The sequence below is a fragment of the Anomaloglossus baeobatrachus genome, chromosome 2, assembly GCF_048569485.1.
Source record: "Anomaloglossus baeobatrachus isolate aAnoBae1 chromosome 2, aAnoBae1.hap1, whole genome shotgun sequence".
Classification (NCBI taxonomy): Eukaryota; Metazoa; Chordata; class Amphibia; order Anura; family Aromobatidae; genus Anomaloglossus; species Anomaloglossus baeobatrachus.
Genome location: NC_134354.1, coordinates 705,211,833 through 705,233,169, shown reverse-complemented (window position 1 = coordinate 705,233,169; position 21,337 = coordinate 705,211,833). Strand labels below are relative to the sequence as shown.

Here is a 21,337-nt window from a genome sequence, read left to right as displayed (position 1 = left end):
CAAATCCCAAATATCGTTGCTGTTGCAGGACACAGGTTGTTTGTTGTTCCTGAGGCAGCACACATCGCTACGTGTGACACCCCACGAACGACGAACAACACCGTACCTGCGTCCTCCGGCAACGAGGTGGGCGTGACTTTCATGCTGCTGCTCTCCACCCCTCCGCTTCTACTGGACGGCTGCTGTGTGACGTCGCTGTGACGTCGCACGAACCTCCCCCTGAGAAAAGAGGCTGTTCGCTGGCCACAGCGAGGTCGTTAGAAAGGTAAGTAGTATGACGGGCTACTAGCGATTTTGTCCGCCACGGGCAGCAATTTGCCCATGACGCACAACCGATGGGGACGGGTGCGAACGCTAGCGATGTCGCAGAGTGTAAAGCCCCCTTTAGGGTAAATCAGACCCAGTATAGACATATTCTGCTTTGCTCCTACATTTGGCGGTTTTGGGATAACTCCTGGCTCTCCTGTACCTGCTTCTTTCCCTCATATTCACCGTCTCATGTATGACAATATTGTTACAGAGCGTATCGGTGCACCTGCTGGATATGGCTAACCCAAAAGAAATCTGGGAATTTGCTGAGAAGTTTAAGACTGAAAACCGTCTGCATGTGTTGGTGAGTCCTGATAGCTGCATGTTTTAGGCTTTTTTTGTTTCTTCTAGAGTAATATTAGTTGACGAGCGTATGGTCCCTTTAAATGGAGTAAAGGGAACCTGTCAGGTGTAATATGCAGCCAGGACCATGAGCAGTTCTGGGTGTATATCGCTAATCCCTGCCTAACCGTCCCTGTATACACCAGCATAGATAAAGAGATCTTTAGAAAAAGTATTTCTAAAGATCCTTTACAATATGCTAATGAGCTAGGGGACTAGTCCCAAGGGCATTACTTCCCTGGCTAGTCAGCTCCATTAGCATGTTCGCAGACCCCTGTGGGTGTAACATGCTAATGAATGCACAGCATCAGAGGAGAATCTCACTCACCTCTCTGCTGCCATCGCCATTTGACGCTGGAGTTCGGCTCAGTGCGCATGATCTTGGCACTTTCGGTCATGCGCAATACTTTAGTTTGAAGCCGGGACACGTACACCTGGCTTCATAGTGCGCATGGCCCAAACTCCGGGGTCATACACACTGAGCCGAAATCCAGCGACGAGTGGCGATGGCAGCAGAGAGGTGAGTGAGATTATCTTCTGACGCTGCACATTCATTAGCATGTTAGTACACCTACAAGGGCGTACTAACATGCTAATGGGGCTGACTAGCAAGGGAAGCAACGCCCAGGGGACTAGTGCCCTCGCTCCTTAGCATACGATAAAAGATCTTTAGAAATACTTTTTCTTTATCTATGTTTGTGTATACAGGGACGGTTAGGCAGGGATTAGCAATATGCACCTAGAGCTGCTCGTGGGTCTGGGTGTATACTGCACCTGACAGGTTCACTTTAAAGGGGTTATCCAACAAAATAAAATAAATCTTTGGTATTCTGTGTAAAATGGGCATGCTTCTCAATTTATTTTTCACTCTGTTAGGCACAAGCTGCCTGCTTTGAGTGGGGACTGAGACTACAACTCCTGCTATCTTTTTGGTCCCTCTGCTTTGCTGCTGCCCTCGGAGAGATATCGGCTGACCCTTGTACTTGCTTATACGGCTAAATCAGCCCCTTTCCTCCCTCTATTAGGGCTCTTGCACATGACTGTAGTCATGGTCCATGTGCAATCCAGCCAAACATCAGATCACACTCAGACCAATGTTATGCCATGAGGCCGTGCATGACTCCAATTTTTTTTTCATTTTCCTTAGACCGGAAATCACATCATGTCCATGTTGCATCCAATTATTGGATCACACTCAGCCATGCAAGTGAATGAGTCCCTGAAAAGAATCTGACTGCGCTCGGATGACATCAGACTGCAGTCCAATTTCTAGAGACTGATACAATGGTCAAGCTTCCTTTGTTTTGCCCATTGCTGATAGATAATGACCCAGCACAAATGGCAGCACGCCTCAGTCATGTGATGCAGTGTCAAAATGTCTCAGGAAGAAACCCCAGTGCCTCCCGCGCCACATAACTGAGGAGCGTGGCCATGTTTTATTGATGGATGGATATTTGCAAGTTCACAATTTTACATTTTACATTTTTTTTTTTTTGTCCAGATAACTTTTTTAAGAAAGTGAGATTCAAATTCTGTCTTTCTTTATTGTTCCTATGGGAGACCCAGACATTGGGTGTATAGCTTCTGCCTCCGGAGGACACACAAAGTACTACACTAAAAAGTGTAGCTCCTCCCTCTGAGCATATACACCCCCTGGATAACCAGATCTAGCCAGTTCATTGCTTTGTGTTCAGGAGGCATACATCCACACATGCATTCTCATCTGATTTTTCATTTTTGGAAAGCTTTTGAAGAAAAGCGGGTCCAAGCCTGGACTCCCGGCATGTCCCTTCTCACCCGACTGTGTCGGCGGTGTTGTTAAGGTTGATTCCAAGGCTGGAGCCTTACATGCCGCGCTCCTTCACCATCCCTCGGGCTCTGGCTTGAAGTGGGAGCCAGCACGGTTCTCCTTGCTTTGCAGGAGGCCGGTCTCCATCCGCAGCCCTTCAGGATCCTGCTGGATGGAGCACTCATCCCCAGGGACTTGGAACCCTGCGTCTCAGCAAGCTAAGTACCTGAGACATTTATATTCGGGGGTCCCGGTACTTTATTATGGTGGGAGAGTGTGCTGTGTAACTTTTCCGACATTTCCGGCCGGTTCTCTTGTTGTCACCTGAGAACCGCGCCGATGGTGCCTGCGCGCCGGCCGCATCGCTTAAATTTAGGCCCCGACTTCGCCGGAGGCCTACTTTCAATTTCACTGCCCTTGCATGTCAATCATGCAGAGGGACAGTACGGCTCCGCCCAGCGGCCGTTCGGCACAGGGGAGGGACACTCCTCTCTGAGTACATGTCCCCTCCCCTGTAAATCTCCTTGGCCCTCAAGATCCCGCTCTCAAAGCAGGTCCCGCCCCCTCTCCTCGCTCCGGCGCCATTTTCTCATCCCTGCTAAGCTGCTTGGGGGTCCGGGCTGTGGGATCTGGAGGGCACACAAACGGTCTGGTAAGCCACAACCTCCAGTTGTGGACCTACTTATATACTCTCTGGGGGTCATTCTGGCTCAGAGCCCCCACTTCAGCATGTCTCACACGAGGAGCAAGGCTGCAAGGCTGTACTCAATATGCACTGCATGTAAGCTCGTGCTGCCTGAACCGAGCACATATCCACATTGTGATGCCTGCTCTAACCTGTCAATGCCTCAGCCTGGAATCGCACCCACAGCGGTCCCTCCGGCTGCTCCGGCTCCGGTGGCTGAACCCCCGGCTTGGGTAGAATCCTTCTCTAGGTCTATCTCCCAGTCTTTTGCCGACTCCATGGGACAGTTGTCCCGGACTTTGCTGAACATGCATCAGCCCCCTTCTCAGGGCGCCTCTGCTGCTAGGGCTCTCTCAGCGGAGCTCACAGAGGATTCTTCATCTGGTCCCAGACCCCGTCCTCCTAAAAGGAGACGCAGGGTCCCCTCTCCTTCCTCGTCCCGCGGCTCTGATTCAAGAGCTGACTCGCAGGACGAGGAGGATGCCTTTACTGGGGGCTCGGAGGCTACCTCCATGTGCCCCATTGATCTGTCCGAAAGTGACTCAGATGTTAGTGATTTGATTGCGTCCATTAATTCTGTACTGGACCTCAATCCGCCAGTATCAGAGGAGCAACCCTCTCTGGCAGAAAAGCACCAGTTTACCTTGCCTAAGAGGACAAGGAGTGTGTTCTTTAACCACTCCAGTTTTCAGGCCACTGTGACCAAGCCTAGGGCCTGTCCTGACAAACGCTTCCCAAAGCGTGGTTCTGATGACCGTTTTCCCTTTCCACCTGAGGTGGTCAAGGAGTGGGCTCATTCACCAAAGGTAGACCCTCCGGTGTCTAGACTCTCAGCCCGGACCGTTGTATCAGTGGCTGATGGCACCTCTCTTAAGGATTCCACTGACCGCCAGGTGGACCTTCTGGCCAAATCTGTATATGAGGCGGCAGGGGCCTTGTTCTCCCCATATTTTGCAGCAGTGTGGGCTCTCAAGGCCATCTCTGCTTCTCTAGAGGAGATGCATTCCCTCACCAGGGAATCTATGCCCGAAATGGTTGCCTTAACTTCCCAAGCTTCTGCTTTTTCATCCTATGTCATCTCTGCCATGCTGGAGGCTTCTCACCGCACTGCGGTGGCTTCGGCTAATTCCCTCGCTATCCGCAGGATCTTGTGGCTTCAAGAGTGGAAGGCAGATGCTTCTTCAAAGAAGTACCTTGCTGGGCTCCCTTTTGCTGGATCCAGGCTGTTCGGTGAACAACTGGATGAAATTATTAAGGAAGCTACTGGCGGGAAGAGTACTTCCATGCTACAAACTAAAACCAGGAAACCTGCCCAGGGTAGGAATCAGTCGAGGTTTGGTTCCTTTCGTTCCTCCAACTGGTCGTCCTCTAAGCCCTCGGCCTCGTCCACTAACTCAGACAAGGACCAAAAACCCAACTGGCGCACAAAGGCGCGTCCACAGAAGACCGCAGGAGCTGCTGCCACTAAGGCAGCCTCCTCTTGACTATCTGTCCGCGCCAGCAACGTCCTTAGTCGGTGGCAGGCTCTCCCACTTTGGCGACGTGTGGTTTCAACACGTCTCCGATCAGTGGGTGCAGGATATCATCTCCCACGGCTACAGGATAGAATTCTCTTCCAGCCCGCCAAACAGATTTTTTCTGTCAACTCCTCCCTGCTCCAAGGCCGCCGCCTTCTCTCAGGCCGTGGCATCCTTGCAGGCCAACGGAGTAATTGTACCGGTTCCCGCCCGGGAACGGTTCAGAGGTTTCTACTCAAATCTCTTCCTAGTCCCCAAAAAGGACGGTTCCTTCTGGCCCATCCTGGATCTCGAGCTTCTCAACAAGCATGTTCAGGTGCGGCATTTTCGCATGGAGTCTCTGCGATCAGTCATTGCCTCAATGACCCAAGGAGATTTCCTGGCATCCATCGACATCAGAGATGCCTATCTGCATGTGCCAATTGCAGTTTCACACCAGCGTTGGCTACGTTTTGCAATCGGAGAGGAACATTTCCAATTCGTGACTCTCCCCTTCGGGTTAGCCACGGCCCCTCGAGTATTCACCAAGGTCATGGCAGCAGTGGTTGCGGTTCTGCACCTCCAGGGTTTGGCAGTGATTCCTTACCTGGACGACCTTCTAGTCAAGGCTTCATCCAGCGCAGACTGTCAGCGGAGTGTCTCGCTCACTCTCGCCACTCTAGCCCAATTCGGGTGGCTTGTCAATCTGCCCAAATCCACTCTGACTCCGACCCAGAGGCTCACGTACCTAGGGATGCAGTTCGAGACTCTGCCGGCACTTGTGAAGCTGCCCTTAGTCAAACAGCAGTCCCTCCATCTGGCGGTGCGCTCTCTGCTGAGGCCCCGCCGTCATTCCATCAGGCACCTAATGCAGGTGCTGGGTCAGATGGTGGCATCAATGGAGGCTGTTCCCTTTGCCCAGTTCCATCTGCGTCCTCTGCAGCTGGACATTCTCCGCTGCTGGGACAAGCGGACTTCCTCCTTGCACAGGCTAGTGGCTCTGTCGCCACAGACCAGGGGCTCCCTTCAGTGGTGGCTTCGGCCCCTCTCTCTGTCTCAGGGACGCTCCTTCCTGGCCCCGTCCTGGGTGATCCTCACCACGGATGCCAGTCTATCCGGCTGGGGAGCGGTATGTCTCCACCACCGAGCGCAGGGCACTTGGACTCCGTCCGAATCAGCCCTCTCGATCAATGTGCTGGAAACCAGAGCTGTGCTTCTAGCTCTCCTAGTCTTTCACCACCTGTTGGCGGGCAAGCACATCCGAGTCCAGTCAGACAACGCGACAGCGGTTGTCTACATCAATCACCAAGGCGGGACACGCAGCCGCCTGGCAATGTTGGAGGTTCAACGCATCCTTCAATGGACGGAGGACTCCAAGTCCACCATATCCGCAGTCCACATCCCAGGCGTGGAAAACTGGGAAGCAGATTATCTCAGCCGTCAAACCGTGGACAGTGGCGAGTGGTCCCTGCATCCGGCAGTGTTTCAGTCAATCTGCCGCAAGTGGGGCACTCCGAAAGTGGATCTAATGGCATCCCGGCACAACAACAAGGTTCCGGTTTACGTGGCTCGCTCCCACGATCCTCAGGCCTTTGCAGCGGACGCTCTGGTTCAAGATTGGTCCCAGTTTCGTCTGTCCTACGTGTTTCCCCCTCTAGCTCTCTTGCCCAGAGTTCTGCGCAAGATCAGAATGGTGGGTCATCAGGTCATCCTCATTGCTCCGGACTGGCCCAGGCGAGCTTGGTACCCAGACCTGCTCCATCTGTCCGTAGAGGTGCCGTGGCATCTTCCGGACCGTCCAGACCTTCTCTCACAAGGTCCGTTTTTCCGCCAGAATTCTGCGGCTCTCAGATTGACGGCGTGGCTCTTGAGTCCTGGATCTTGACGGCTTCGGGTATTCCTCCTGAAGTCATCTCCACTATGACTCGGGCTCGGAAGTCTTCCTCGGCCAAAATCTATCACAGGACCTGGAGAATTTTCCTGTCCTGGTGTCGATCTTCCGGCCATGCTCCTTGGCCTTTTTCCTTGCCGACCCTTCTGTCCTTTCTACAGTCCGGTCTGCAGCTAGGACTATCCCTCAATTCCCTCAAGGGACAAGTCTCGGCTCTGTCAGTGTTGTTCCAGCGGCGTATCGCCCGGCTGGCTCAGGTGCGCACCTTCATGCAGGGCGCGTCTCACATCATTCCGCCTTACCGGCGGCCCTTGGATCCCTGGGACCTCAATATGGTCCTCACGGCCTTGCAGAAACCCCCCTTTGAGCCTCTTAGGGAGGTTCCTTTGTCTCGTCTTTCACAGAAAGTGGTCTTTCTAGTGGCCATAACTTCCCTCAGGAGAGTCTCTGATTTTGGCTGCACTCTCTTCGGAGTCACCTTTTTTGGTTTTTCATCAAGACAAGGTGGTTCTCCGTCCGACTCCGGACTTTCTTCCTAAGGTGGTTTGTCCTTTCCACCTTAACCAGGACATTACCCTGCCTTCCTTTTGTCCGGCTCCTGTTCATCGCTTTGAAAAAGCGTTGCATACTCTGGATCTGGTGCGGGCGCTCCAGATCTATGTGTCTCGCACCGCTGTTCTTAGGCGGTGCACCTCTCTCTTTGTTCTAACCACAGGTCGGCGTAAGGGCCTCTCGGCTTCTAAGCCGACCTTAGCTCGTTCGATTAGGTCAGTCATTCCCGATGCCTACCAGTGTATTCAGGTGCCTCCCCCGCCGGGGATCAAGGCACACTCGACCAGAGCTGTCGGTGCCTCTTGGGCTTTCAGGCACCAGGCTATGGCTCAGCAGGTCTGTCAGGCTGCCACTTGGACTAGTCTGCATACCTTTTCAAAGCACTACCAAGTGCATGCTCATGCTTCGGCAGATGCGAGCTTGGGCAGACGCATCCTTCAGGCGGCTGTCGCCCATTTGTGAAGTTAGGCTCCGCCTACTTCTCAGTTTTTTGTTTATTCCCACCCATGGACTGCTTTGAGACGTCCCAATGTCTGGGTCTCCCATAGGAACGATAAAGAAAAAGAGAATTTTGTTTACTTACCGTAAATTCTTTTTCTTATAGTTCCGTATTGGGAGACCCAGCACCCTCCCTGTTGCCTGTTGGCAGTTTCTTGTTCTGCGTGTTATCACCGGCTGTTGTCGTAGACAGAGGCTCCGGTTGTTCCGGTTATTGCTCTGTCTTTACTTGTGGGTGGCTATTCTCCTTCAGCTTTTGCACTAAACTGGCTAGATCTGGTTATCCAGGGGGTGTATATGCTCAGAGGGAGGAGCTACACTTTTTAGTGTAGTACTTTGTGTGTCCTCCGGAGGCAGAAGCTATACACCCAATGTCTGGGTCTCCCAATACGGAACTATAAGAAAAAGAATTTACGGTAAGTAACAAAATTCTCTTTTTTGTTGTCTTTCTAGATAAACAATGCTGGGTGCATGGTGAACAGTCGCGAGATAACAGAAGATGGAATAGAGAAGAACTTTGCCACTAATGTCTTGGGTAAAATAATACTTTCTTTTATCTTATGTCTCTTCTTTATATATAATGCATAATCTGCACATCTTATTTTTTGGATACTTTACATTCACATTCATTCAACAGCTAAAGTAATGCCTGGTGTCAAACATGCAGATCTAGGTGCAACCGGAGATACGGGTGATATAACAGACATCAATAGGACATAATTGGCAAAATGTTTCTGTATTCTTCAAAGGAAACCTGATAGGTCCTCCACGTCCCCAACCCGTCACCATGTTTTTATGCTTATGTTAATACTAGTGATGAGCGGGCACTACCATGCTCCTGTGCTCGGTACTCGTAACTAGTGATGAGCGGGCACTACCATGCTCGGGTACTCAGTATTCGTAACTAGTGATGGGCAGACACGACCATGCTCGGGTGCTCAGTACTCGTAACTAGTGATGAGCGGGCACTACCATGCTCAGGAGCTCGTAACTAGTGATGAGCGGGCACTACCATGCTCGGGTGCTCAGTACTCGTAACTAGTGATGAGCAAGCACTACCATGCTTGGGTGCTCTATACTTGTGACGACTAGTGATGGGCGAGCACTACCGTGCTCGGTACTCATAATGACTAGTGATCAACGGGCACTGCCATGCTCAGGGGTTTGGTACTCATAGCGATTAGTGATGAGTGGGCACTACCATGCTCGGGTACTCTGTACTCGTAGCGACTAGTGATGAGTGGGCACTACTGTGCTCGGTACTCTTTAAAAAGCAGTCGGACACTCGGGTGGGCGTGAGTCAAGTACCTGAGTATAATGGAAGTCTATGGGAAACTCAAGCATTTGTCTGAAAAATCTTCCTGAAAAATGCTCACATCAACTATTGACTTCCATTATACTCTCTACAAAAGTTAAGCCCGTCTGAGTGTCCGACTGCTCGTTCTGAGCCCCTGAGCATGGTAGTGCCCGCTCATCACTAGTTACGAGTACCGAGAACCCGAGCATGGTAGTGCCCGCTCATCACTAGTTACGAGTACCGAGCACCCGAGCATGGTAGTGCTCGCTCATCACTAGTTACGAGTACTGAGCACCCGAGCATGGTAGTGCCCGCTCATCACTAGTTACGAGTACCGAGCACCCGAGCATGGTAGTGCTCGCTCATCACTAGTTACGAGTACTGAGCACCTGAGCATGGTAGTGCCCGCTCATCACTATTTACGAATACTGAGCACCCGAGCATGGTAGTGCTCACTCATCACTAGTTACGAGTACCGAGCACCCGAGCATGGTAGTGCTCGCTTATCACTAGTTACGAGCACCTGAGCATGGTAGTGCCCGCTCATCACTAGTTACAAGTACCGAGCACCCGAGCATGGTAGTGCCCGCTCATCACTAGTTACGAATACTGAGCACCCGAGCATGGTAGTGCTCACTCATCACTAGTTACGAGTACCGAGCACCTGAGCATGGTAGTGCCCGCTCATCACTAGTTACGAATACTGTGCACTCGAGCATGGTAGTGCTCACTCATCACTAGTTACGAGTACCGAGCACCCGAGCATGGTAGTGCTCGCTCATCACTAGTTACGAGCACCTGAGCATGGTAGTGCTCACTCATCACTAGTTACGAGTACCGAGCACCCGAGCATGGTAGTGCTCACTCATCACTAGTTACGAGTACCGAGCACCCGAGCATGGTAGTGCTCACTCATCACTAGTTACGAGTACCGAGCACCCGAGCATGGTAGTGCTCACTCATCACTAGTTACGAGTACCGAGCACCCGAGCATGGCAGTGATTGCTCATCTCTAAGGCTTAGGGGCAATCTTATTACAATGTATAAATGAGGGCACAGTACAGAAATTTCTTTAATGATCTTGTAATCATTGATAAAGACATTTGCTTTGGGGCCCCATGATATCTTTGTACCCCTGCTCAGGAGCGTTATTGCATTAACCCCTTCACGACCATGGACGGATCTATCCGTCATGGATCGTGTGCCGTTAATCCCCGCCCCCTGCCGCGGGCAGGATACGGCGATCGGCGCACATATCAGCTGTTTTCAACAGCTAACATGTGTGCCTGCATGTTACGAGTGGAATTGCGTTCCACCCGTAACATTAACCCTTTACATCTCGCTGCCAAAGTCTGGCAGCGAGATGTATATACGCGCGGTGAAGATTTTCACTTACCGCCACCCCCACCGGAAGTCACGTGAGTGATCACGTGACTTTCGGTAGTTGCCATGGTAGCACAGGGTCATGTGATGACGCCTTCAGCTATGACGTTTCACTTTCGTTTTCACTCGGCCTGGAGGCCAGTGAAACAGGAAGTGCACGTATCTGCTGTTTACAGCTGTGTAGCTGTGATCAGCAGATAGATCAGAGCGATCAGATTGCTGATTGCTATAGCCCCCTAGAGGGACTAGTAAAATAAAAAAAAGTGAAAAAAAGTTTTAAAAAATTAAAAAAAAAAAACTGATCAGCAAACAGGGTAGTGGCAAAAAAATTCCAAACGCCAAAATTACGTTTTTTGGTCGCGGCAAGTTTTACGCAAAATGCAATAACAGGCGATCAAAAAGTAGCATCTGCGCAAAAATGGTACCATGACTTCCGGTTCCGGTGCTGTGCTGTGAGGACGCGGGAGACAGAGCTCCGCACGTTCCTCAGCCCCACACACCGACTACAGGAGCCCCACGGCCGGGGGAGGAGGCGGAGAGGGGGAGGCGAGGAGCGGGAGGTGACCGTGCATGGAGCGGTACCTCCTCCGGAGCGGTGGCAGACAGCTGGAGCAGGGTGCTGCAGAAAAAGCAGTGCACATGGAGCGCAAAATGGCGGCCGCGGGCCGCGGCGGTGTGCAGGGAGGTGAGCGGGGACGGATGGAGGAGGAGGAGGGGGAGCAGCTGAGAGAGCAGCAAAGAGCTCGGCAACACGTGCAACAGGCAGCCGAGCAGCACGAACAGCAGGCAGCCGAGCAGCACGAGCAGCAGACAGCCCAGCAACTCCAGCAGCAGACAGCCCAGCAACTCCAGCAGCAGACAGCCCAGCAACTCCAGCAGCAGACAGCCCAGCAGCACCAGCAGCAGACAGCCCAGCAGCACCAGCAGCAGACAGCCCAGCAGCACCAGCAGCAGACAGCCCAGCAGCACCAGCAGCAGACAGCCCAGCAGCACCAGCAGCAGACAGCCCAGCAGCACCAGCAGCAGACAGCCCAGCAGCACCAGCAGCAGACAGCCCAGCAGCAGACAGCCCAGCAGCACCAGCAGCAGACAGCCCAGCAGCACCAGCAGCAGACAGCCCAGCAGCACCAGCAGCAGACAGCCCAGCAGCACCAGCAGCAGACAGCCCAGCAGCACCAGCAGCAGACAGCCCAGCAGCACCAGCAGCAGACAGCCCAGCAGCACCAGCAGCAGACAGCCCAGCAGCACCAGCAGCAGACAGCCCAGCAGCACGAGCAGCAGACAGCCCAGCAGCACGAGCAGTTCCCAGGCCTGCAAATTGATTATGACCGTCTGGCTGGAGCAGTGGCAGTGCACCTGGCAGACAAGATCAAAGACTCTCTAGAGGCTATGGTGGGGGCAGTGCTAGCACCCTTAAAGGAACAGATCGCACAGCAGGGAGCCAGGATGTCAGAGATGGAGCAAAGAATCTCTGACACAGAGGACGAGGTGGCAGCATTAAAGGGGCAGCTGCAGGAGATGGTGGAGGGATCCCAGGCCATGAGAGACAAACTAGAGGATCTGGAAAACCGCTCCAGAAGAAGCAATTTAAGGCTGGTGGGCTTGCCGGAATCTATAAGCATGCGGCAATTGGACAACATATGTGAAGCAGAGCTCCCCAAGGCGCTAGGTCTAACGCACAAATGCAGTGTGGAAAGAGCGCACAGAGTGGGCCCTGTAAGAGAGCGTCCAGGCACAGGAGGAACAAATGGGAAGGAAGACAGCACGGGAGTGACGGGACCAGCCAGGCCGCGCCAAGTGATAATAAAATACTTGGAATACAAAGACAAAGAAGAGATACTGCGAGCGTTTAGAAGGAAGGAGGACCCCACTGTCTCTACAAGGGCATAAGGTGCTGATCTTCGGTGACTACTCGGCGGAGGTTACACGCAAAAGGAAAGCCTTTAGTAAGATTTGTACCGCGCTGTATCGTAAAGGCATAAAATTCCAACTGCTGTATCCTGCAATACTGAGAGTAACAAGACGTGATGGATCCCTTTTTGCGACGAAAGACTTGAGTGAGGCGGAGAGATGGATGGAGAAGATGGAGAACAGAAACCAGACGGAGGACTTCCTGGAGAGGCAACATACTCAGCAAGGAAGAGAGGAGGAGAGCCGGGCATCGGGCCGGAACGACTGGATGGAGGGGAAGGAGATACATGCAGGAAGTCCAAAAGCAAGGAGGTCGCCGTCGCGTTGGCCTAGAGGCCAGAAGAGGGGAGCACCATGAGAGAGGCTGCAGGGAGAAGAATCGATATTTTTGAACTGAACCGAGGGGCCCAAGAGAGAGGGGACTGACTGAATGCAGGGGATGAGTAACATCTACTGTTTATTATTGCATCTTTACTTTCTGCTTCCTACTTCCTCTTCCGCCTCCCCTTCCGCTTCCTGCTTCCCCTTTCACTACCTCTTTCGCTTCCTACTTCCTCTTCCACCTCATACTGCCTCTTCCACTTCTCTTGCACTTCCTTTACCATCCCATCTACCTCTTCCTACTTCTTTTTCCACTTCCTCTTCTAATTCCTACTTCCTCTTTCACTTCCTACTTCCTCTTCCACCTCCTACTTCCACTTCCTCTTCCACTTCCTACTTCCACTTCCTACTTTCACCTCCTGTCCCACTTCCTCTTTCACTTCTTACTTCCTTTTCCACTTCCTATTTCCTCTTCCACTTCCTCTTCCTTTTCCTCTTCCACTTCCTTTTCCACTTCCTACTTCCTCTTCCTATTTCCTTTTCCACTTCCTCTTCCACTTCCTTTTCAACTTCCTACGCCACTTTTCCACTTCCTACGTCCTCTTCCACTTCCTCTTCCACTTCCTACTTCCTTTTCCACTTCCTACTTCCACTTCCTTTTCCACTTCCTTTTCCACTTCCTACTTCCTTTTCCACTTCCTACTTCCTCTTCCTTTTTTTTTCTCCCTCTTGTAGGCTTTTCCTTTCTTTTCTCTTCAGTTCCCCTCGCCTCTTCAATCTATATGGACCAAGGTGCCCTGCCCCATCGGTGCTGTAGGGGACCCTAACATCTATGGGGGACCGGGTTTCTCTCTTTTTAGTATCTACTGATAAATGGCTCCTCTGGTAGCCAGGTCACTTATGCTGATGGGAGGTGAAGTGAAATTGAGACCAGAGGCAACAAATAGGTATGGGCAATGAGGGAGGGGGCATTGTATGCTGGCACGGTTATTGACCAGGAAGGCCTTGCTCTGGTGTGTTAGATAACAGAACAATGGGGGACAGGCCATATGTAAATGTTAATTAGGGGGCTGAGAGGGGATTGCGGAGCCAGGAGCATCAAAGAAAAAATGGAAGTGACGAGACGATTGATTGTAAAGGGGGGACAGTTGAGGGGTTGTTAGTTGACCATAGATTTAGGTTGAATAGTTGGGTTCAGGGAAAGCAACGCTATAAGAACACCGAAAGACAACTGAGGGCAGTTGGGGGGGTAGCCAACAGGTTTATAGTTAATGCCAAGAAGAGGACACAAGGTTGCGCCCAGGCAATACATAGTTGTTAGTACGCAGCGGAGTTAAGGCAGGGAAAAGACCAGGGAAAGACGCCAAGACACACACAAGTGAGAACATATAGCGACACAAATGTCCCGAGATGTTGGGATAATGGTTAAATTAGTCACTTGGAACGTAAAAGGTTTGAAGTCTCCACATAAGCGCATGATGATATTACGACACCTTAAAAGACTGAAGGTAGATATCGCACTACTGCAGGAGACCCACCTGCAAAAAGGGGATTTTTTTCGTATGCAAAAATTATGGGTGGGGGGCGGTAGTCGGGTCAGGATCCCAGGGAAGGAAGGCAGGGGTAATGATCTTAATAAACAAACACTTTACTCACGAAATAGTGTCCCAAGACAGTGATGATGGTGGGAGGTACATACATATCAAATTAACTAGCCCGCAGGGAGAGTTTAGTATACACAATATATACGCCCCTAATACCGAACAAAAATCCTTCTTTGACTTTATCACCAACAAATTGGGAGTGGATGTAGACCCAAATAAGATAGTGGGGGAGATTTTAATGCAGTAGTTTCGAAAGAGGAGGATAGGAGGTATGGCAAGGAACAAGGTAGGCAGAGTAGGAATACAAAGGGTTTGATGGCCAAATTACTGGAAGACACAAATCTGCAGGACAGTTGGAGAACGCAACACCCATATGAATGTGAATTTACGCACTACTCACACCCACACGAAGCATGGTCAAGGATTGACTTTATGTTAGTAGACCAAAGACTCTGGCACAGGGTCAAGGATGTAGACATAGAGAACATGGTTATATCCGACCACAGCCCGGTGACCTTAGACTTAAATGACAGAATACAGAGGGGCTCGGATTATATATGGAGATTTCCATCTTTCTTACTTAAAGATAAAGATTTTATTAAAACATTAAAGGAGTGGTGGGAGGAATATTGCGGCACTAACAGCGGGCACGAGGAAGAGGCAATGCTATTCTGGGAAACAGCGAAAGTAGTATTAAGGGGGAGACTGATGGGGCATGTAGCCAAAATCAGGAAACAGACGCAAAAACATTACCAGGAGGCAAGCACTAGTTTGAGAGAGAAATACACAAGGTACCTAGAAAACAAATCCCAAAAAGCAAAAGAGGAGTGGAAGGAAGCAAAACAAGAGTTTGACATGTGGGTAGGAAAACGAGAAGAACTAGTAAGGTCTCAGCAGGAGGTTGACTTGCACCGATTTGGCAATAAGGCAGGTAAACTGCTGGCTAACCTGGCAAAGGGAAGACGACCGTTGACATTAATAGCTAGTATAACAAGACAGGATGGGACCAAATCGACGAATCCGCAGGAGATCAACCAGATCTTGGGGGAATACTATGCCAAACTATATAGTAAAGGGGATGAAAATGGAGAAGGAGGGAGGGAGTGGCTAAAGACATTAGGACTTACACAAATAACCGAGGACGAACTGACTAGACTGAACGCGGACATCACAATAGAGGAAGTGCAAACAACAATAGGAGAACTGAGTATACATAAAGCACCGGGGCCTGACGGGTTCAATGGGGAATTCTATAAAGTACTAAAGGAGGAAATATCACCAACGCTGACACGTATGTTTAATAAAATGTTAGGGGGTACGGGAATGTCTAGCCACCTTAACACTGCATATATAAAACTTTTACCCAAAGGAGACAAAAATTTGGACAATCCAACGAATTATAGACCAATCTCACTAATCAACCAAGACCTTAAACTAGTGGCCAAATTAATGGCCAATCGATTAGCAGAGGTATTACCAAGGCTAATTTCTCCCGCCCAATCGGGGTTTGTAAAGGGGAGAGCAGCCGTGACAAACGTAAGAAAGGCCATGATAGTAATGGACGCCATCAGACACAGGGATCTACAAGGAGGGGAGTTGCCAGCCATGATCACGTTGGATGCTGAAAAAGCGTTTGATAATGTGCAGTGGCCATGGCTGGAAACAGTCCTAGATAATATGGGCTTCAGGGGAGCATTCAGAACATTTATAGGTATACTATATGCAAACCCTCAGGCAAGAGTGGCGACACCCGGATTTTTGTCACGACCCTTCTCTTTGACCAAAGGGACGAGACAGGGGTGCCCGCTGTCTCCTCTCTTGTTCAATCTAGCCATTGAGCCATTATCAAAACTGATCAATGGAGGAGACTGCTTTGAGGGCATTAACATTGGAACGGAAAAAGTACATTCAGCTCTATTCGCGGACGATATCATATTATTCATGAATAGACCACAGAATGACCTTTTAAAAACAATACAACAGAGAGATTTGGGTCTATGGCAGGTTTTAAATTGAACAAGACAAAATGTGAAATACTGTTTCTGAATGAGCGAACCATGTCATCCCTGAAAACCTATGGAATAGGGGATAACATATGTGGGATACCGATAGCAAAAACTCACCTTAAATACCTGGGGATCCAGAAGGGCGCCAGCCTGCCTCCATTTATGAATTAAACTTCAAACCGCTGATACAGAAAATAGAACGAGAGCTAAAGATGTGGGAGGGGCTGCCGCTATCCCTGCTAGGTATAAGATGTGGGAGGGGCTGCCGCTATCCCTGCTAGGTATAAGATGTGGGAGGGGCTGCCGCTATCCCTGCTAGGTATAAGATGTGGGAGGGGCTGCCGCTATCCCTGCTAGGTATAAGATGTGGGAGGGGCTGCCGCTATCCTTGCTAGGTATAAGATGTGGGAGGGGCTGCCGCTATCCCTGCTAGGTATAAGATGTGGGAGGGGCTGCCGCTATCCTTGTTAGGTATAAGATGTGGGAGGGGCTGCCGCTATCCTTGTTAGGTATAAGATGTGGGAGGGGCTGCCGCTATCCCTGCTAGGTATAAGATGTGGGAGGGGCTGCCGCTATCCCTGCTAGGTAGAAACCACCTCATAAAAATGATGAGTTTCTCGAAGCTGCTTTATCTGATGCAGAGTATCCCTATATTATTAAAGCATGCGGATGTAAATAGACTGAATAAAGTATTTACAAGCTTCCTATGGAAGAGAAAAATACCAAGAATTAGGGCGGAAAAACTAATGCTACCACTGGGAAAGGGAGGAATCAAGATGCCAAATGTGAGAGGCTACAACCTTGCATGCTTGATGAGGCACGTAATAGACTGGCTGAGGAAGACAAATAGCTATTCTAACATAAAATTGGAAAGTGAGTACTGTAGACCATGGGACTTGGGGGCAATATTGCACACGTCATTGGCCAATATTCCGAGGAAAATTAAGCACTCCCTGGTATGTAGAGATACGATATTGGCGTGGAAAGCAGTGAAGAAAAAGTTTAACCTGTCCTGGCGAATCTCCAAATACCTAAATATCTGGAATTTTCCGGAATTCCCAGCAGGGAGGGAAAACAAACTATTTCTAGAATGGAGAAATAAGGGGATCAGTGGGGTGAAGGATATGCTCCATGAAACAGAACATAGGTGGTTGACCCTTGAGGAGATGGTGAACAGGTACGGGCTTTCTCCATTCCAAATCATACAATACAAACAGGTGGAAAAGGGAATAATGGGACTATTGAGGGATGTTAGAAAAGAACAGGTAATGAATGAAATGGACCAATTTATAATGAAGGATAAATAGGAGATTACTATCTCCTCCCTGTACAAAGATCTGAGAACAGCACTGGTACCACTGCACTCGGACCAGGTCTGGGGAGCATGGGCACGACAACTAAAAGATACAGAGGCAGGGGAAAAGATACGGCAGGGATGGATGAGGATGAGGAAGGAGGTGATTAATGAGGGCTGGAGGGACACACAGTTTAGATGAATGCACAGAGCAATTTATGGTTTTAACATCCCCACCAAGCAGATGATGAATAAAATAGAACATTGCCCCAAATGTAAACAGCCGAAAACAGACTTATACCACGGGATTTGGCAGTGCCCACAAAGTCAGAAATTTTGGGGAAAAATGAAGACACTTATAGAAAAAGTATGGGAAGTGGAAATGGAACTAGACCCATTGTTATGGATTTTCCACCACAGGACTAAAGAAAAGGAAGGAGGAGGAGATACACGGGGGACCACGATTCCAAGACTCTTCCATAATATTGCTATGATAGGGAAAAAGGCCCTACTACGCAGATGGCTCGAGGAATCTGTTCCATCAGAGGAGGAGGTGGTCAATCAGATTAAAAAGCTGCTCAATATTGAACAGTTGGAAGCCGAAAGAAATAAGGACAAACTAACGGGAAACTTTTTTAAAAAATGGAAGAGATTTATAGTACAACAGTATGGAGTTGCACAAATACGGAAAGTGGTATCTCCTTTCACTAATACGGAATGGTAGCTACTGGGAGACTTGCAAGGCACATTGGGAAAGCTGCAAATACACACGCAGTAGAGACACGACAGTAGGGCGAGACGAGGGTTTCAGAGAAATAGGGCTTCAAACGGGAATCAGAATATGGAGGAGCTGTGTGTTCTTTTGCGACTTATACCTGGTGTTCAGCGTATTAAAAATGTTGGGGGGGATAAAGTGGGAATAAAAGAGGGTGGGTTAAGACAAGGGTGGGTAAATTGGTAAGGTGAATTTATTCTTGTTCAAATGTTAGACATATTGTAATGATTCTGAAAACTGCAATAAAAATTTGTTTAAAAAAAATGGTACCATTAGAAACGTCAGGTAGAGATGCAAAAAAAAGCCATCACTGAGCCATAGATGCCAAAAAATGAAAACGCTACAGGTTTCGGAAAATGGCGCAAAACGTGCGCACATTTATTGGACAAGCTTCTGAATTTTTTTTTTAACCCCTTAGATACAACTAAACCCATACTTGTTTGGTGTCTACAAACTCACACCCACCTCAGGCATCACACCCACACATCAGTTTTACCATATAGTGAACACCGTGAATAAAACATCCCAAAAGCTATTGTGCCATCACACTTTTTTTTTGCAGTTTTTCCACACTTGGAATTTTTTTGCTGTTTTCCAGTACACCATATGGTAAAACTTATGGTTTCATTTAAAAGTACAACTTGTCCCGCAAAAAACAAGCCATCACATTGCAGGATTGACAGAAAAATAACAAAGTTACGTCTCTCGGAAGAAGGGGAGCAAAAAACAAAAACGCAAAAACTGAAAGTGCCCGGGGGCTGAAGGAGTTAAAGGGGTGGTTCACCCATTTTTTTTTTTCCCCCCCAATGATTCTCACTTACCATTGTCTGCATCTTCTGCATTGGCTTCTGTTTCCAGTTCTGGCACTGAGCGGCGCTATCCTGCACGCTCAGTGCCTGTCACATGACCCCCTGGAGCTGTGGCCGCCAGCATCCTCTGACGTCCCGGCATTTCCGGGCTCTCAAACAAGACGGGTACGTCACAGGATGCCGGCGCCACTCAGATTGAGTGACAGGGCTGTGGGCGGTGACTACCGCACATCACAGCCCAGTATCGAGGGGAGGATCCGGAGGACGTCTGTGTGGAGCCGGCGTCCTGCAGATGGTGTGAGGCACGGGGCGCCAGTGTGCAGTGCAGGGGGGGGGGTCTTCAGCTGAATCCCCCCCTGCACGTAAGTATGTGCTCACACTCTCCACCCGCCCGCTCTGCTGCGATGTCAGGAGAGCGGCCGGTGTCGGGCAGTGTGATCATCTTCTGCTCCTCCCAGCAGCAAGACACTGACAGGCATGTCACCGCTGTGCTCTGCCACCTGCCCTGCTGCATGGGACCAACTGTCTGCACTCTGTCACCTGCACCACAAGTCACAGAGTGGAGACAGTTGGTGACAGAGCACCTCTGCCCCCCCCTCTTCTTTCCCCACTCTTCTTTCCCCACTCTCTTCTCCCCCCCCTCCCTCTCTCTCCCCCCTCTCTCTCCCCCCTCCCTCTCTTCTCCCCCCTCCCTCTCTTCTCCTCCCCCCTCCCTCTCTTCTCCTCCCCCCTCCCTCTCTTCTCCCCCCCCATCCCTCTCTTCCCCCCCCCCCTCGCTCTCTTCCCCCCCCCCTCGCTCTCTTCCCCCCCCCTCGCTCTCTTTCCCCCCCCCTCGCTCTCTTCTCCCCCCCCTCGCTCTCTCTTCTCCCCCCCCTCGCTCTCTCTTCTCCCCCCCCTCGCTCTCTCTTCTCCCCCCCCTCGCTCTCTCTTCTCCCCCCGCTCGCTCTCTCTTCTCCCCCCGCTCGCTCTCTCTTCTCCCCCCCCCTGGCATGGTCAGTACAGAAATCTCTCCATCGTGGAGGGGTGAGAGGGAGTAATAAACATGGAGTCCCTACTGTGTCTGTGTATTTATTTCTAATAAAGTATTTTTCTCTGTGTGATGTCTTTTTTTTTTTTTTTAAACCCTTTGTTGGAGATTCTTAATGGCCAGGTTAAACTTGGCCTGACATTAAGAATCTCGGGCTTTATACCAGCTGGTAAAACATAGCTGGTATTAACCCCTTATTACCCAGCGTGCCACCTGCCACCAGGCCACTGGAAGAGTTGGATACAGCGCCTGAAGATGGCGCTTCTATGAAAGCGCCATTTTCTGCGGCAGCTGTGGACTGCAATTCGCAGTGGGGGGCCCAGAAAGTTTGGGCACCCTGCACTGTGGATTCCAATCCCCAGCTGCCTAGTTGTACCTGGCTGGACTCAAAAATTTGGTGAAGCCCACATCATTTTTTTTTTTTTTTTATTATTTCATGAAATTCATGAAAAAAAAGGGCTTCTCTATATTTTTGGTTCCCAGCCGGGTACAACTAGGCAGCTGGGGGTTGGGGGCAGCCCGTAGCTGCCTGCTGTACCTGGCTAGCATACAAAAATATGGCGAAGCCCACGTCATTTTCTTAAAAACGTTTTCAGGGAAAAACCTTTATAAAAAAAAAAAAAATGCTTCCCTGCATTTCTATTGCCAGTGAAAGTAACACCAAGCAGCGGGGGCTAGCAGCCAGTAGCTGCTTTGGTTACCCTTAGCAATAGAAAATGCAGCGGGAGCCCACAAGCAATGTGATTTTTTTTTGTTTTTTTATTTTTAATTAATTTTTTTTTAAAAAAAATCGGCATGGGCTTCGCCCATCGAGTACCAGAGCATTTTACTGCTCAATTCATCCCAAGTAATCAGATGACTCCAGTGTCGGCCGATTACTTGTTCTGTGTCCCCCTGCATCCATCGCAGCGTGTGCGGGCTGTGAGGTCAGCGGAGTGGAGACAGTGACATATGCTCTGCTCTGACACATAGTGTGCTGCATGTCACTATCTTTCTCCACTCTGGCACTTGTTGTGCAGGTGACCGGATGCTACATGTCACTAACTGTCTCCACTATGGGACTTGTTGTGCAGGTGAGAGTGTATACAGTTGGTACTATGCAGCAGAAATCACAGAGTGGGGCAGTTAGTGACATGTATCATCCGGTCACCTGCACAACAAGTCCCAGAGTGGAGACAGTGACATGCTCTGCTCTGACACATAGTGTGCTGCATGTCACTATCTTTCACCACTCTGGGACTTGTTGTGCAGGTGACCGGATGATACATGTCACTAACTGCCCCACTCTGAGACTTGTTCAGGTGAGAGTGTATACAGTTGGAACAATGCAGCAGAAGTCACAGAGTGG

The 21,337-nt window shown here is 50.1% G+C and overlaps 1 protein-coding gene across 1 annotated transcript in view; it reads left to right on the top strand.

Moving 5' to 3' along the window:
* The window catches only part of DHRS12 (dehydrogenase/reductase 12), an 85,047-nt gene that overhangs the window by 47,780 nt on the left and 15,930 nt on the right, over positions 1 to 21,337 (top strand). The window contains exons 4-5 of the mRNA XM_075337298.1: positions 521 to 613; positions 8,016 to 8,097. Coding sequence (XP_075193413.1) covers positions 521 to 613; positions 8,016 to 8,097 — 175 coding nt within the window. The remainder of the gene's footprint in view (positions 1 to 520; positions 614 to 8,015; positions 8,098 to 21,337) is intronic.